Raw genomic sequence first — 16,275 nt, 5'->3', positions numbered from 1 at the left:
AGACATGAAAATTAATTTGAATACCGTGCTCTCAATACTCCCAGTTAGTGACTTTAGTGAGTTTAATTGCAAATTCCCTTTCTTATATGTTGTATTGTCACAGTATTTGTTTGGTGAATGTAGTGAGTATAATGTTAGGAATCAGGTGTCCTCCTGTTATTTATTATTCATTAATTACTGTTCTAGTTATCAATAAGATACATGTGTGGAAGGCACAGAGGCTGAGAAATGTATTTAACTAGTCAGTTTTTGAACGCTACCTTTTTCTGCAGGTGCTTGCGGCTATATGTATTGGACAAAGTAACTACAGTTCAAGTGATTACTGGCATGAATGAAGGAAAGCAATAGAACGGTTTTCACTCCAAAATGAGCTTTATTTTAGAATAAGTCTGGTAACATACTGTAACAAAACGCAAAAAATTAACAGCTTTTCTGAGTTAAATCTATTCATTCGTTGTTTAGCAGTACAGTAGCTAGATTCTACTTAAACTGTTTTTCAGTGTAATTAACAATGTACGTTAAATTACTGGTTGGTGACTGATTGTCATTACTTAGAAATGTTCACATTTGGAAATTAGTTTTTTTCCAAGTAAAGTATACTTAAGAGTATGCATTGTCAGGGATGTAGCAAAGTGGTCATGCGCTGGCCACCCCCACATTTTGGGGAAAAATGTCGTTGACCTGTATTTTGGAATGAAGGCACGCATACATGGCCACACCCCGCACTGACTGCTGCGTTGAGCTGTTACGACAACATTTACGATATGTATGATAAAGTAGTTTGTTTGTTTTAATGGAAAGGTTGGTTTACTGATCCCACTGCTCAGGTATCATTAGCTCCAGCCCTTCCTGGGAGAAGAATGTTGAGGGATGCAGTCCTCCAGTCGAATAATAAAAGAGTCACAGTAAATGTCACGTATGCCATAAGAGGCTCTGGATGACAAAAATATTGTACAGGTACGGAAACCGATTAGAGGCCGCTTCCAGTAACAATCCAGCATGATATCTTGCCATTAAATGAATTAAGACGATGCCAAAGGTTTATTTGTGACTTTTAAAAGCAGCTTGGCATACAAAAATATAAATAAACATGATTCATGAATTATTGTGTACAAAGTGCAGACGTAAATGGCAATCAAGATAAGCTTAGCTACCATTAGAGTCCATTGTAAAGTGGTCTGCATTGTGGCTCCAGCTTGTCCTCCAGCACATAGTCTGCGCCGCAGACCCACGGGTCCCCTGTCTGCCACTGCCATTTAAGCAGATTCTGCTTCAGGCTCTCCAGTACGCCGCTGTAGGACGAGTCTGACGCCAGGTTTTTTGTTTCCAGAGGGTCTCGTCTGAATTGGACATGTGGATTTAAAAAAAGTAATACCGATCACTTTCAACAGTGCTGTCTCACATGTGGGGCTTCAGTGTGTGTGTTAAAAAAAAACCAAAAAACAACTCTTTATATTTTTGAAAGTGAGTTCATCTACATTCTCGAACTAGACCTACCATTATATTTAAAGCATACTGTTGGTCATTAAGAACACATTCATTTGCAAGTTTTTGAAATTTACAATCATTTAATTGATTCCTTTTTAATGAAAAACGGTCTAAATCTTACACACCGTCCCTTTAAACGTTCACCACATATTAAGGTGCCTCAAGGGTTAATCTTTGTATGAGATAAACAATGCAGGCATAGTGTTGTTGGAGATGACGGCAGACCTGATATCGTACAGCTCCCAGCGTTCTCTGTAGTAGTACTGCTGCAGGCTTTTGAACCAGTGCGTGGGCTCACTCAGTCTGGTGCGGTTGAGCAAGTCCTGGAAGGTGGCCGAAACGTACAGGTCCTGGTCGATGGGAAAGGGCATTCGGTAGTGCAGGTTGTGGAGAAGGCGGTATGCCCCCGTGTGGACGGAACGCATTGGGTAATACATGGTGACCTGGTTGGAAACAGACAAAAAGGAATTAGTGATTTGCACTCTACACAAACGGTACAGATATTTGTGCAAAAAAACAACAACAAAACCAACGTTAAAAGTTAAGTCATTACCGATTCATCAGCCTCACTCAAAAACAAATACAAAATACTGACTGAAATATGCTGAATGCATTTTTGGTCTTAATTCATGATACTGAATTGGTAACATAGCTCGGAACACATTTGAACATGGAACATTCGTGGTCGCCTACAACCTCAAACAATTCTCTTAAATAAAGCCATGTAGGGCTAAGAATTTGCTTCGGCAATCACAAACCTCGTGCAGCGACTGGCTCGAGTAGACTGTGTGCCAGTTGCTGGGCTCAGTGACCAGGACAGGGAGCAAAGAACGTCCAGTGAGGTGGACTGGGGCAGTCGTTGTGCTAGGGAGGCTGTATGTAGGGTAGGGGACAGAAAGCCAGTCCAGGATGGTCGGAGTGATGTCTACCAAAAGAGGATGGATAACAGATCGCAGTCCCATTATAATATTTGCAAAATGACAGGGAACATAGTACATTACACTACTAGTAGTTGTTTCCAGTACTTGTAAAAGCAAAGTATCGCATTGTCGTTGTGGCAATTGGGGGCTTTGTTCAGCACGCAACAAGTGCCACGTCACCGTTTTGTGACATCGAGAGGCGATTATAGTTAGTATGGGGGAAGGAGTGGCTGAATTATTCAAGAAGGGCTTTGCTTCATATCTAATTGAGCGCTTTTGCAATAGTCACGGTTGCATTGCTCTGGTGGTTTGGCTATGTCTTGAAACAGTTTGAGGGTAATACACTGTATGACTTAAGACAAAAAAAAAACAACGAAAAGGAGCTTTTGTATATCCGTATCCACAGTGAAACTTTGGAGCAGATATGTAAAAAGAATGATAAAATCAATATTTTTGAGAATATAAGAAGGAGCAAAAACTTCATAATGACATGTAACAGCGCTGGCTAACTTGTACTGGTACTATCATGAATATTGTATTTATTCTTATTGTTGGTATTGTCACGATAAGTACGTAAGTATAAATATTCAAAAAATGGTATCGGGTATATGGTTACTTTTTAACTGTGGAATGACTTTTATTAAAAATAATTAGAATATTAGTTACAGTATATACTAGGATATTAACAGTTTTAAAGTTTAACCAAACCACATACAATGAAGCCGAATAGTATTAACTAAGCAGTTATTGGTATGGTTAGTAAAATGTAAACTGTAAACACTGTATAGTATTTGATAAAGTGTGCACTGTCATTAATAATAAATTGCATGTTATAGGAATATTGATATACTGTGGATGAAAGGGGTAGAATGTGATATGTTTATACTTTCCTTCTGTTTATCCCTCTTATGTGTGACACATAAGACCATGTTGAACATTGTCTACGTATTATGATGATTTTGTTGATGTTTTTTTTTTACTGTTGTTTGATTTGTACCTTTGTCCTTCAAGTGTACTTATTTGAATATATCAGTATGTTTTCGTTTAAAAACAAAGAAAAAAAAACTTTTAAAACAACACGAAGAAATCCTTAACCCACTAAGGAATTGTTTGCAACAGATCGTTTTCTTCAGTGATTTCATCAAATTTCGTAATGTCGTGTAATGGATGTTCTCTCGAAAACATGTCGGCATGATTTCATTATGTGAGTCAGATTGTCTTACAGCCCCAATTATAAAATGACACATGTGACTTGTATCGTAAGTGCATGTCTGGAGGTGCGTCTAAAATCGCTAAAGAATTCATATGTGCATCATTTCTCAGTTTAACTGCTCCTCGCCACTCTTGGTGACTTATTAGTGGCAAGGACAGCCACACAGAGTGAGTGGCCTGCCCCCAGCTATTTGATTACAAAGTCATTCTCTGCTCTAAAGTACATAAGCAAAGGAATGTAATGATGCCAAATTGGCTTTCGAAAAAAGACTACTGTATATATGCATTTATTTCTATTTTTCGAGTATGCAGGTCCCGGAAATATTTAAAGTTGCCAATTACTGGTGTTACGTGAATGCAGCACGTGGGCTACAGCGTCACAGAGAGACCACACTTTGGAAGCGTGCGCCAAGCGAGCGAGAGAGAGCGAATACAAATACAATACGCCATTGGTTTCAGTGCATAATAGCGCGGAACCTACAAAACTTGGGCAAATATATGTCAACACTGGTTAGTTACTCCAGGCTTTCGCAGACATAAAGAAAATGAAAACGCAACTCTTTTCAGTCAACAGAATGCAGAAAACAATCCAGGAGGATTGACATCAGGTAACAAAACATTGAATACAGCGTGTCATTCACAATAAAGTGAAGCCAAAGACTAAAGTAAATTCTTGTTGTATCGTGATGTCTTTGCTGGCGTTTTCTTTTGTGTTCGGTGGGCGAACTCAAAGGTGTAGAATAATTCGTCTTCCTAACACCCAAACCGATCGTTGTGCACGTCATAAAACTTATGATTGGTATACAAACCATCTATTTCCACTTTTTTCCTTTTTCGATTAATATAAAAATCAGAAACTTGTGCCGCGTGGAGCGCCCTGACTCGCCCTATCTGGGTGGCGTTCCCCATGTAATATAAATAGCGATTACTATTTATTTACATGCATTTATTCACACCTTGTTGAAATTTATAGTGGGTTTTCAAAATGACTAATAAACTAAATATTACATTTCACTTTAAATCATATCTATGGATACAGTAGTTTTACAGTAGGTGCTGGACCGCTTCAGAAATACAATATGTAGTAAAGTCTCCCTCTGGTGGTCAATTAAGAACATAGCAACCACATTGGGTTATTTAGTGGATTCTTTTTGCGGGTCGGTTAACGCCAACAACACCAACAACCACTTACTTGAGATCGAATCAAGCGGCTTCCATCTTTTGTGTATTTTTTTTCTGAAGAGAATATATATATCCTACCTCTTACCTAATAAGCTGACATAGGCCTCGCTGGTGTCTCCCCATCGCCCCCTGTGCTCTGGAGAAGACACCAGCATGGGCTCTGCTGTCCCAGAGTGATACAAGTTGGTCCTTCCGTTGGGGAAGGGGATGCCGTTATCGGAGCTGTAGATGATCAAAGTATCATTCTCATAGCCAGCGTCTGTGAGCTCTTGAAGAACTAATCCGATACCTGTGCAGAAAAAGGCACTCCATTAAAACTAGTGATTTTAATCCATGAGTTTTTGGTGAATGCGTGTGGTGTACAGCCTGTACCTTGGTCCAGTCGGCTAACTGTAGTGTACAATGCGGCTAAGTCAGCTCGTGCCGCGGGTGTGTCCGGCACAAAAGGGGGAACCTGGATTACAAAACAGGATCCATATTAATTCAAGACTCTGAATTTGTATGATCACACCATCACGTCACACAAAATTAGTGAAAGAAAACGAACCCCGAAATGGAATCTCTGACCTTAACTTGGTCCGGTGTGTAATATTGCGGAGTCCAGTCTGGAATTCTGCCCATCCCCATCTCCCCATTCCCAAACTTCTCGCAGAAAGCACCATACTGGGGCTGGGAGTGCCCACAGCGGTGGGTGTCATGGAAGGCAACATAGAGGAAAAAAGGCCTTTCTTCATCTTTCAAATTGTTGACTGTGCTGTCTTCTGCTTTTTGTTTTCTGTCAAAAGCTTCCTCTTTATGGGTCTGGAAAAACTTTCGAACGAGAAGTTTGATGCGAGTGATGTTCCGCCCCACCTGAAGGACAGAGTTGGTTTCCTCTGTATATGCAAAATCAAATGGGTAAACAGATCCAGGACCAACATGCTTTTTTCCAATGATACCTGAGAGCGAAAACGACAAAAATACAGATGAGCACACGTTTGCAAGTTGTATCGAATTGGAGGGGTGGTTCTCCCCTCTATTACTAACCCGTGTGTATGTTAGCTTGGCTGAGAAGCAGAGGCAGACTTTGGACACCATCAAAAGAGTTGAAATGATGAACTCCCTGGTGAAGGCCATACATGCCATTTTGATGCTAAGAAGGCAGGAAACGATTGTTATTGAAGGGCAGCATAATTGGGCAAAATGAGGACCTGACATTATCTACAGTGCTCTCTATGCAGTTAAGTGTCTTTTTTTTTTTACATAGGCTGGTAGTTAACAACAACAACAATGTGTATGTCACACTTTTTGTTCCTATTAAAGCTATGTATTATTTTCCTCAAGTCCTGGTAATGGATCGGTTAATTTCAACTGCAAGACAGTTAAAATCATACGCAGAATTTAGGATCTACTACCTGCTTGATTAAATGCTTCAAAGAAAACCCTGACAAAAGCCTGTTGTTCATACGTTGTTGCATAAGTGCTTTACCTGTGGCAAACCACTGAGGATAGTGGAGCGGCTTGGGGAACAACTGCTGACAGAGGTGAAAGCGTTGTTGAACACGACACTGCGCTGAGCCAGGGAACGCAGGTGAGGGGTGCGCACCACAGAGTTGTTGTACACCTCAGTCTCAAAGCCGGCATCGTCAGCTGGAAGAGGGGGAAAAATACTCGTGGGCTCTGGTACAAACTGTGTGTGCATCTACATACTGGACTGCATACAGTATGTGTTGTTTTTTTTTAATATGTATTATCATTGATATCGTTATGTTATAGTGAAACCCAAAATATTTAAATACATAAAAATATATGTTGCTTCAAGTTGCATTTAATATGCTCTTCATTTGAAAAGAAACTGTATTGATCCCGTCACTGCATTTAAACAAATGTTGAATTTGATTTACTGATACCAGTAGAAACACTGTTAAAACTTCACCTACCCCCAGTGGTTACACCTACCCATTTGACACCCATGCTCTTTTTTATTTTATGGAAACATTCAATATGAAACCATTTGTACTTTTGCTACCACCCTTTGCACTATTTGAGAGTGTCATTGAACGGTGGACATGATGCTGAAGCGCGGAAACCACTTAAGCAAGAAGGGCTTTTCGTTTGTTTTTGGTTTGTTCCTGCATTAGGGGAACATCAATTTTAAACGTAATCACTCACCGATGATTAGAAGAACGTTTCTCCTCTTGCACTCGCCGAGGCGACAAAAAACCAGAAGCCAAAGAAATGGCTTGAGCAGCATCGTCTTGTTAATATTGCCCGGATTGGTCATTTGGAGACCTAATTTAGTACAAAACGTAAACGTTTTAGATTGTTTCACATTGTTTTGTATTGAAACGTGAGCTACGCTGCCTCGCTTATTCAAGTTGTTTGGGACTTCCGCAAAAAAATACGCCCACATGTGACACTCATACCACGTGACGTTTCACAACAGGAAGTCCTGACTGGGATGCTTTTTGGGAAGCGGTTCGAACTCCGTACGACGCAAAGCGGCGAATCAGCACCTGGGAAAACCTCTACCGTAAGGAAACACAACTTTTGGTCATATTGTATTTGTAAACGTATCATTTATCTTCAATCTATATTAGTGACCATGTGTGCACTTCTTTTTAAACATTATGTTTATCCGGTTTTTAACCTGATTCAATTTGGCATACTTAATTGTTTGCTGTACACTATATAAATAATAGTACTCATAATTTAATAAGACACTTGTAACACGTAACACATTGGAGAGAGAGGAGAGCGAGAGCGAGAGAAAGAGGCATTGTTAGTTGTGAAAGTTGGTCAATGCATATGTCATATGATTCTCATGCGCTCAATCTATAAACGCCTTATTATTGCTGCGGTCATCGGCGCGGTCTTGCCCGAGGCTCACATGACGCGATCGTTGTTCTCCGAGTTGAGAACCAGGTTTTAAACATCAGCACTTCCTTGGCTAGTTCTGCTCCATCTTTTGAGGAATGAGATTTACAGTATATGAGTTTACACACTGGCAAAGCTCAAAATGACCCTCCGCTCTTATGATTATTTTTTTAACCACTTAGCGAATTTTGTCGTGAGCGTTTGTGTTGGTCTTCAAACATACAGATTGCCACAAGATGAGGGGTTGAGATTGTCACCTGCCACCGTGGAGACCCTGGTTCAAGGCTATCGACCTCCAACACCAGCATGTCTGTGGTATCCTTGAGCAAGGAACTTCGGAGCCCCTTGCTCCAAAGTGATCGGTCAAATGCACAGGTAGGATTTCATGCAAGCTGATCTACTCTACCTGATTATGCTTTGTACATGGAAGTTCTGCATGAAGCAATCAGGGACAAACTGAGAAGAGGAGAGGTCTTTGCAGAATGCTTATAATTTTGCCAAAGAGGTTCCACTTAACTAAGTTACTGGAAGACATTCCCAGTCCAAAAATGACATGAGCGACATATAATACAAGAGAAGGAACTTTCATCTTGTTGCGTAAGTAAATTTGATGTTGTATGTACACTAACTAGTGTAAGTGCTGCACTCATGTTACTGGAATTTATTTTTCCATCCACTTGTGAGTTCTGCCAACATGCACCTCTGCAGGTTCACCTCTTACACAATACAACTCAAAGTTTTCGTCATCATGGACCAACCTCTGCTGCAAAGAGAGAAGAGAGAAAAAAAGAGAGTATGTTGCTCAAGCAGGATGGTAAAGGCATGGTTGCCCATTCTCTCCTGGCTACCCAAATATGAGTTTAAATGGCTTCAAATGGATCTCCTTGCTGGCCTCACCGTCGGGCTGACAACTGTTCCGCAGGCCTTGGCCTACGCAGAAATAGCTGGGCTTCCCGTGCAGGTGGGTGCTTTAATCAACCATTTATTTATTTATTTCGTTTTTATTTTTGGGGCGGATCTAGAACATATTTTTCACCCTTTGAAAACAATTAGACAAAAAAATCAGACTAACAAACAAAATGTCATAAACCAGCAATGTTTTATGTAGTCACATAAAACACATTCATTAGACATACCTTGCAGTTGAAAAGAAAGATCACAATGAAATTGATTAAATAAATACATTAAAGCTACTCACTCGATAAGGAAGTGTGACAGAGTTGTACTTTTGAAGTGAAAAGGGAGGGATGCGGAAGGCAAGAACATTACATTATATTGGTCCCATCTTGTGGCCTCTTGATGTCATGGAATTATGCAAAAATAAATTGAGAGGTTTTACACAATCATAGTGCTGTGCTTATTTTGCAACTACTGTATATTGTGGCATCTTTGGTGGCATCTTTTGGTTTTAGAGAAAAGTGTGAAATTTCATTTGCAAGAGATACTTTACTACATTGCTATTTAAGCTATGTTCAGCAATTAAAAAAGTAATATTTAGTCTGCTATTAATTTGACAACTTCACTATTATAATGAACAATATACAATTAATTCATTTAAAAACATATTTGCTACATTCTGTTGACATCATGTGCACAGGGCCCAGGTAACAAACAATCACAACTTACCTGTTTTCGAGGTATGGTCATGAGACTTACACAAGGTGAGCCATGATTGGTTGTGGCCATGTGTATGAAAATTTGTATCCCTATTCCAAGATGCCATAAATACAAGCCTTAGTCACATGTCATCTATTTATATCATGATATGTTCATGTAGAAAATTGTGTTTATCTATAGTAATATCCAAATTATGGATCTGTTTGAATGAATTGAATTCCCCGCCTTCTCGCTGTTGTGAAAAAACGTGATCGTTTGTTGCATATTTGCAGCCAATTTCAAGATAATCACTTTTTCGCATACAGTTTGGGCTCTACTCTGCCTTCATGGGAGGCTTGGTCTACGCCTTCCTAGGGACATCCAAAGACGTGACACTGGGTCCCACAGCCATCATGTCCCTACTATGCTTCTCGTTGGTGGGGGGCGAGCCACGTCGAGCCGTGCTGCTTAGCCTCCTCTGTGGTCTGATCCAGGCTTCACTGGCATTACTGAGATTAGGTGAGGGGAGGGAACCCATCAGAATCATGTGAAAATGCAGGAAATTTATTGAGTCCCACTTGACCTCAGAAATCACAAGTAGTCACCTTCTGTATAAGAATTTGCATTCACTGGCGCACGACATAGCAATTTGGTGGTACATTTTGTAGATCAACATTGAAATTTGAAATCGTCCATTGCAGGCTTCCTTTTGGACTTCGTCTCATTCCCTGTTATAAAAGGCTTCACTTGTGCTGCGGCAATAACAATCGGCTTTGGTCAAGTGAAGGTGAGTTTATCATCGTAAGGGCACAAACACTGAACGCCAGTAATTACAACACTCTATCAAGAGCAATAATTCCATTGGTTTATAATTAGCAAGAAAGTTATCTGAACCAAAATGTTTTAGAAATCACCTTTATCAGTAGCGATATTTAGTCAATATTCTCCCCAACAAAAACATTGAAAACATTCATGAATGAAGATTAATAAGAGCAGTTATCACCGCTGTCTCAAAGTTAATGAGGGTGTCCTGAGGTGTGACTTTGAGTCTGAACGGCCATTTGTCGAAATGTGCTCTGTGATCGAGTGCCAAAAAGTCCAGACTGTACTCAATGTTTCATCCAAAGACAACAAGAATGGGCTCTAGCTCACCTGTGCTCATAACAAGGATAAGTGGCATTGAAAATGAATTGATGCAAGAAATGCATATTCATATTCATCATGTGGACATTCAGGAGCTATACATCTGTAACCTCTCGTTTTCTTTTTGGTATTTTTTATAAACCTTTTAAATTCTCTTTCTAGAATATCCTGGGACTCCGAGATATTCCCCACGAGTTCTTTCCACAGGTTTACTACACATTTTACAAGATCCCCGAGGCCCGAATCGGCGATGTGGTCCTCGGTCTGCTCTGCGTGGCGTTGCTGGTGATGTTGACGTCAATGAAGACAAGTCTGGGGTCTGATGATGATGATGCTCCCGTGGCCTCCCGGGCTGCTAGAAGATTTGTTTGGATCATTGCTACCAGTCAGTACCAGTGTTCCAAGTCCTTTCTTTTTGCCAGCACGATGGTTTTCCTTAAATGGCTTTTGTGTTTTGATCAGTGCGCAACGCCCTCATCGTTGTGGCTGCGTCTCTTTGTGCTTTTTCGTGGGAAGCTTATGGCCATCATCTCTTCACAATTACTGGGGAAACCTCTGAGGGCCTTCCTCCCTTCAGCCCCCCACCCACCTCGGACACCACCGCCAATGGCACTGTAGTGACATTTGCAGAGATTGTAGAGGTAAGGAGAGAGCAGGTGATATGTAACGCCAATTCTTCAAGGAGAAGTCAATCCAACACTTTCAAATTTTAAAACGTCACATTTGGATTAAAATTGTGCCTATGGAATATGAATTAAGCAGCAAAATCCCCCTGCTTTTATCCATCTCAGGAATATTGAAATTGAAGTCATGGTTGCTCAAAGCTCAGGTAACAACCAATCAAGACTCACCTGTTAAGTCAGTTAGTTAGCTCATGTGATGTTTGTTACCTGATTTCTGAGCTACTGTGATGTTTAGTCAACAGCAAAAGGCAAAATATCTGCCACCTGAGATGGCTAAAAAAAACGAAAAAAAAAGAAGTAGATTTTACTGCTTAATTTATATTCCACAATCAAAATTTTGATCAGAATGCCTTGATCAAACTAGTGGGGCTGCATAGAACATTATGCTTGAAGAACATTTTGATTGACTTCCCCTTTGTCATCTCACTGCTGATTTCTTAGAGATCCCCTTTGTATGGTGCACAGGGCTTTGGAGGGGGTCTAGTTGTGATTCCTTTCATGGGACTGCTGGAGAGCATTGCAATTGCAAAATCATTTGGTGAGTTTATCAAGGGGAAAAGGGTCCAGGTGGGTCAATATGTGCGTTAACTATGTAGACCTCAAAAAGATGCAGGGTACTTTCACATTCTTGCAAGAACAACAAACATACTGCGAAAGCAGCATACATAGTAGTTACGACTTATTATACTATACTATACTATACTATACTATACTATACTATACTATACTATACTATGCTATGCTATGCTATGCTATCTACTTTTTTATACCTTTGTCCAACAAAGGATAAAAACTTGAAGCTACCAAGAAATGGGTTATCTGTATAGATGTGGTTAAAAATAATATGGTATCAATTTTATTAAATTGTAACTGAATCCAGATGATACCACTTGGCGAGATAAAATTGACTAAATTAAACAACCATTTAGTCCCTGTATGCAGTAAATGATCATTTGAAAATGCCAAAAGTGGAGGAGAATTGAATCTATATGGTTGCATAATGTCATTGAAGGGCTTTTCACTGGGCTAACCTTTTGACTTCTTGTTTGTCCTCAGCCAGGCAGAACAACTACAGAATAGATGCCAACCAGGAACTGTTGGCAATCGGTGTGACCAACATCATGGGCTCCTTTGTCTCAGCCTATCCTGTTACGGGTAGCTTTGGCAGGTGTGTGTGGGCGTGCATCTGAGAAAGAATATGGGAAGGAATGGATGAAGCATGAACACTACGGTGTGTACTCTACTGTCTGTACAAATTCATCTTTTGTCATTGTTTTTAGGACTGCAGTAAATTCTCAGACTGGGGTTTGTACACCAGCTGGAGGGATTGTCACCAGTGAGTTCAGACACCTTTCCTCCTTTGATATCATTTTAAAACTTGATTAAATCAGTCTTGCAGTGCATCCGGAAAATATTCAGAGCGCTTCAATTACTCCACTTTTTATCATTTGGAGATGATTTAAAATGGATTAAAAATAGAAACCTAATACATGAGTATTCACAGCCTTTGCCACTAACCTGAAAATGGAGCTCAGCTGCATCCTTTGCCCACTGACTGTCCACTGACATGGGGTACATCACCTGTGAACTGGCATTTTTAAGAGGGACCGGGACCGGTAGGTGTGCTCGGGCTATAGAGAGATCACTCTCCTCAGCCTCCCCGGTAAAGTCTATTCAGGGGTGTTGGATAGATGGGTCCGTCAGGAGGTCCAACCTCAGATTCGGGAGGAGAAGTATGGTTTTAGTCCCAGGGGTGCATGGGAGTTCACCCATCCAGTTTACATGTGTTTTGTGAACTCGGAAAAGGCGTTAGACCGGGTGCTTCGGGACTATAGGGTACCGAACGCCCTGGTACCTGTCCGGTCCCTGTACCAAAAATATCAGAGTTTGGTCCGCATTGCCGACAGAAAGTCAAATCCGTTTCCAGTGGGGATTCAACTCCGTCAAGGGATGCTCCGCCATGAGAATCCGATGACTGTTAATCATTAGTTTGGTGTGGCTTTATTTATTTATTTAATTTTTTTGGTAGGTGTGATAGTGTTGCTGTCCTTGGCGCTCCTCATGCCGGCCTTCTACTACATTCCAAAAGCTTCTCTCGCTGCTGTTGTCATCTGTGCGGTTGCTCCTATGGTTGACTATCATATCATGGCTAAAATGTGGCGGATACATAGTAGGTTTCTGCACTTGTACACAGTATACAAGTGTAGTTACACAGTTTTGACTCACACAAATGTGCCTTTGTGTTATCCCCAGAGCTGGACCTTCTTCCCTTCATTATGACATTCCTGATGAGTTTTTGGCGAGTGCAGTATGGAATCATAGGAGGTGTAGCTGTATCTGGAGCCTTACTGATGTACACCATGGCTAGACCTCAACTAAAGGTACTCCAGTGCTGTTTGTTTTCTATGGCAACCTTTGACTTTATGTTGTTTAAAACTGAATGTATGAGGTACCTTGAAGGACAGAGAATGTCTTATTTTACAAAGCGCCACTTTACAATAAAGCACTTTTAAATGTCTCCCTCATAACTTGATTAGAGGGGCCATATAATGCAGTTTTTTCAACCACAACTTAAAATAGTGCCCACATGTTTTATTAACATGCTTTAAGGTGCTTGTGTCAAAAATACCTCAAGAAAAAAGAAATAGATCATACAATAAATTACATGCCTATACATTTCTTATTCTGCTTAAAAGTAGCATGTTGAGAAAGAAGAGCAGTTTCTGGCAACGTTAACCCCACCCCATACTGCTGGGCCTGCTTGCCGAAGCTGCGCCCAGAGGTTGGGAGAAGAAGCTGCCAACTTTTAGGACAACACATGTTTTTTCACTTATAAGCACAACCTTTGTAGACTAGGCTATGCTTATGTGTATTGTGGACATAAAAACAAACAGAAATGTCCTCCATAACCCCTGACAGTGCCAAGGGGCTCCTTCTCCCTAGAAAGTTATGGTAATAAATTTAATACCATAGTATTTTTAATTACAACTATACAGATAAGCGTTGTTTCCCACTGCCTCTTCTCTTGGTCAGCCCCACGGTCTGCTCGTTTACCCAGCAGGGCTTTTGCTTTGGCCGATAGCAGTGAATAAGCCACGGCCAGTGTAAATGCCGTGGAACCGAACCTGAAGTCAGAGTCGGCTAAGTAGGTCTAACAATTGTAACTTGAACTCAAAACCGGATGTCAACAAATTCACCTCAGCCGATTTGGATGCAATAACGAGACGGAGGATGTGAACCTCCTGAAGCCCACTGTATATTATATAGAGAGAATAATGTGGAAGGATTGGGATTGGGATCACAAAAAAAGTTACTGCTAGCAATAATATTTGTCTAGTAATAATAAGCACTACTGGTGGAGCTCTGGTATAAAGATGAATCGTACTTAAGTACACAAAATAATGAGGCAAAGACGATTTCTTAACTACATAGTTGAAATGATTCATTTTTCGCAACATGCATCTGTGCTTGTGACGATTGTTGAGTTATCCATGTGCCTGTTGCAGGTGTCCAATCAAGGCGTAATGCTTATCCAGTTGGCCAGTGGGCTAAGTTTTCCTGCTGCAGAACATCTGAGCCACATCATACACACTCAAGCTCTCCAGGGTAAATGTTGTAGTCAAAGGATCAAAACTGATGACCTGAAACAATAAAGAGTCTTTTGCTTCCTAACCAGAGTCTCCTCCGCGGTCAGTTGTACTGGATTGCCATCATGTCAGTGTAATAGATTACACAGTGATTAATGAGCTGAGTGACTTGTTGAGGCAGTTCAAACGCCAAGATGTGCATCTGATCTTTTCTGGATTGCAGGTAGACCCAGTAGCATTTCTTTGCACACGTTGATTTGTTCTGTATCTGTTTTTTTTTTCATAATCAACAGCCCAACCCACCGCATGTATGTGTATTTGTTTATGAAGTTATGGGCACGTGTAGTAGCTGCTATATAAATACAATGTGATGGCTTGGTTTGCTATATAATGCCAGATTTTACATTATAGACCATATAATGTTTTTCTTATCTGTTTTCTTCTCTTTTTTTCTTGCTTCCCCTACCAGCCAAATATCCTCGAGATTCTTTTAGCTGCAGATCTGGAAGGCCTCAGATATGCTGACTGTGTTGAGACGGCACTGCAAATGGGATCAGAAACTCTTAATTTATAATGCAGGAAATGTTCAGCCACTCTCTGAGGAAGACGTGTTTGCTGATGTCCACTATGGTAGTTCACACACAAAGGATTGCGGCGGAAGGTGCTCTTTGAATACCCACCTCACAGATCTCTGATCTCTCTCGCCGACTTTACATCAGACCTTGGAGGTGTGCTTGCAATCCTTTACTGAACGTACTTTGTGTGGCTTCATATCCTGCATGGTCTCAAGCGACTCTGTTTATGCTTCCACCATGTTAACAACTGCACCTTTTGTGCTGCGATCCTAAACAGAATCAGAGGAGTCACGGCAATTTGGCTAAGTTCATGTCCTGTTTCTAACTATGTGCATTTGCAAAAATACCATAACTTGTCAAGCCCATGGCTGTGCACCAGACTAGGGCATTAATGTTAAGCACCAAATGTCTTGCTGGTTGCTTCAAGCCAATTGCTTTTATACAGTTAAGTTTGCTGCCATATTTTAGGATCTAAACATTTAAAGTAGTGCAGTTATTGCACCAGTACTGTAACAATATTGTATCCTAAAGGGAAAACAAAACTTCAATGTAACGGATTACCTCAACACTTAATTTTGTGTGTCCGACATTCCAGATAACATAACCTTAACCCCGGACAACAGACACGTGCAGACATGCTTGCACACACACACCCACACACGCACACACACACAAAAAACAACCTTTACATGGTAATGTAAAGTACTTTGAGTACCAAAGGTATAAAAGTACTATATAAGTGAAAGTCCATTTACCATTTATTGCTGTGGAATTTTTAACTGCCTTCTTTGTAATGAAACGAAGAGTGAGGAGCAATAAGCCAGAATATCTTGTTGCTCTCTCCCACTTTTATAAAAGATATCATTTGACTCTGGTTGTGTACTTGTGTCCAGTCTCTTTTATTTATAACTCTGATATATACTGTAAGTTGGTCGGTCAAACCAGATACCAAGATATCTGTGGTCATTGGGGAGCTAATGTGAAGTGATAAGGTGGCTGAAATTCCGGCCCGTGACCAAAACACTAAAGTTCA

At 40.6% G+C, this 16,275-nt stretch overlaps 2 protein-coding genes across 2 annotated transcripts; one reads left to right on the top strand and one right to left on the bottom strand.

The window, feature by feature from the left end:
- Positions 1 to 1,022: 1,022 nt before the first annotated feature.
- sgsh (N-sulfoglucosamine sulfohydrolase (sulfamidase)) lies at positions 1,023 to 7,177 on the bottom strand. Its single transcript, XM_088420285.1, has 9 exons — positions 6,954 to 7,177; positions 6,271 to 6,431; positions 5,829 to 5,934; positions 5,370 to 5,740; positions 5,175 to 5,256; positions 4,888 to 5,091; positions 2,247 to 2,413; positions 1,714 to 1,931; positions 1,023 to 1,340 (listed from the first exon to the last, which is right to left on the bottom strand). Exons 1-9 carry the CDS (start codon positions 7,063 to 7,065, stop codon positions 1,157 to 1,159), a joined length of 1,605 nt encoding a protein of 534 aa, XP_088276411.1. The 5' UTR covers positions 7,066 to 7,177; the 3' UTR covers positions 1,023 to 1,156.
- Positions 6,438 to 16,116, top strand: slc26a11 (solute carrier family 26 member 11). The gene is made up of 16 exons (XM_088420283.1): positions 6,438 to 6,504; positions 7,228 to 7,314; positions 7,884 to 7,973; positions 8,190 to 8,619; positions 9,581 to 9,773; positions 9,956 to 10,041; positions 10,560 to 10,782; positions 10,860 to 11,038; positions 11,546 to 11,618; positions 12,137 to 12,248; positions 12,361 to 12,416; positions 13,110 to 13,250; positions 13,334 to 13,461; positions 14,587 to 14,686; positions 14,757 to 14,890; positions 15,137 to 16,116. Exons 4-16 carry the CDS (start codon positions 8,353 to 8,355, stop codon positions 15,239 to 15,241), a joined length of 1,797 nt encoding a protein of 598 aa, XP_088276409.1. The 5' UTR covers positions 6,438 to 6,504; positions 7,228 to 7,314; positions 7,884 to 7,973; positions 8,190 to 8,352; the 3' UTR covers positions 15,242 to 16,116.
- The last annotated feature ends 159 nt before the right edge of the window (positions 16,117 to 16,275 follow it).

The sequence above is a fragment of the Hippichthys cyanospilos genome, chromosome 7, assembly GCF_059441005.1.
Source record: "Hippichthys cyanospilos isolate Australia breed blue-spotted pipefish chromosome 7, RoL_Hcya_1.0, whole genome shotgun sequence".
NCBI classification, from domain to species: domain Eukaryota; kingdom Metazoa; phylum Chordata; class Actinopteri; order Syngnathiformes; family Syngnathidae; genus Hippichthys; species Hippichthys cyanospilos.
This window is presented reverse-complemented; position numbering and strand designations above follow the sequence as displayed.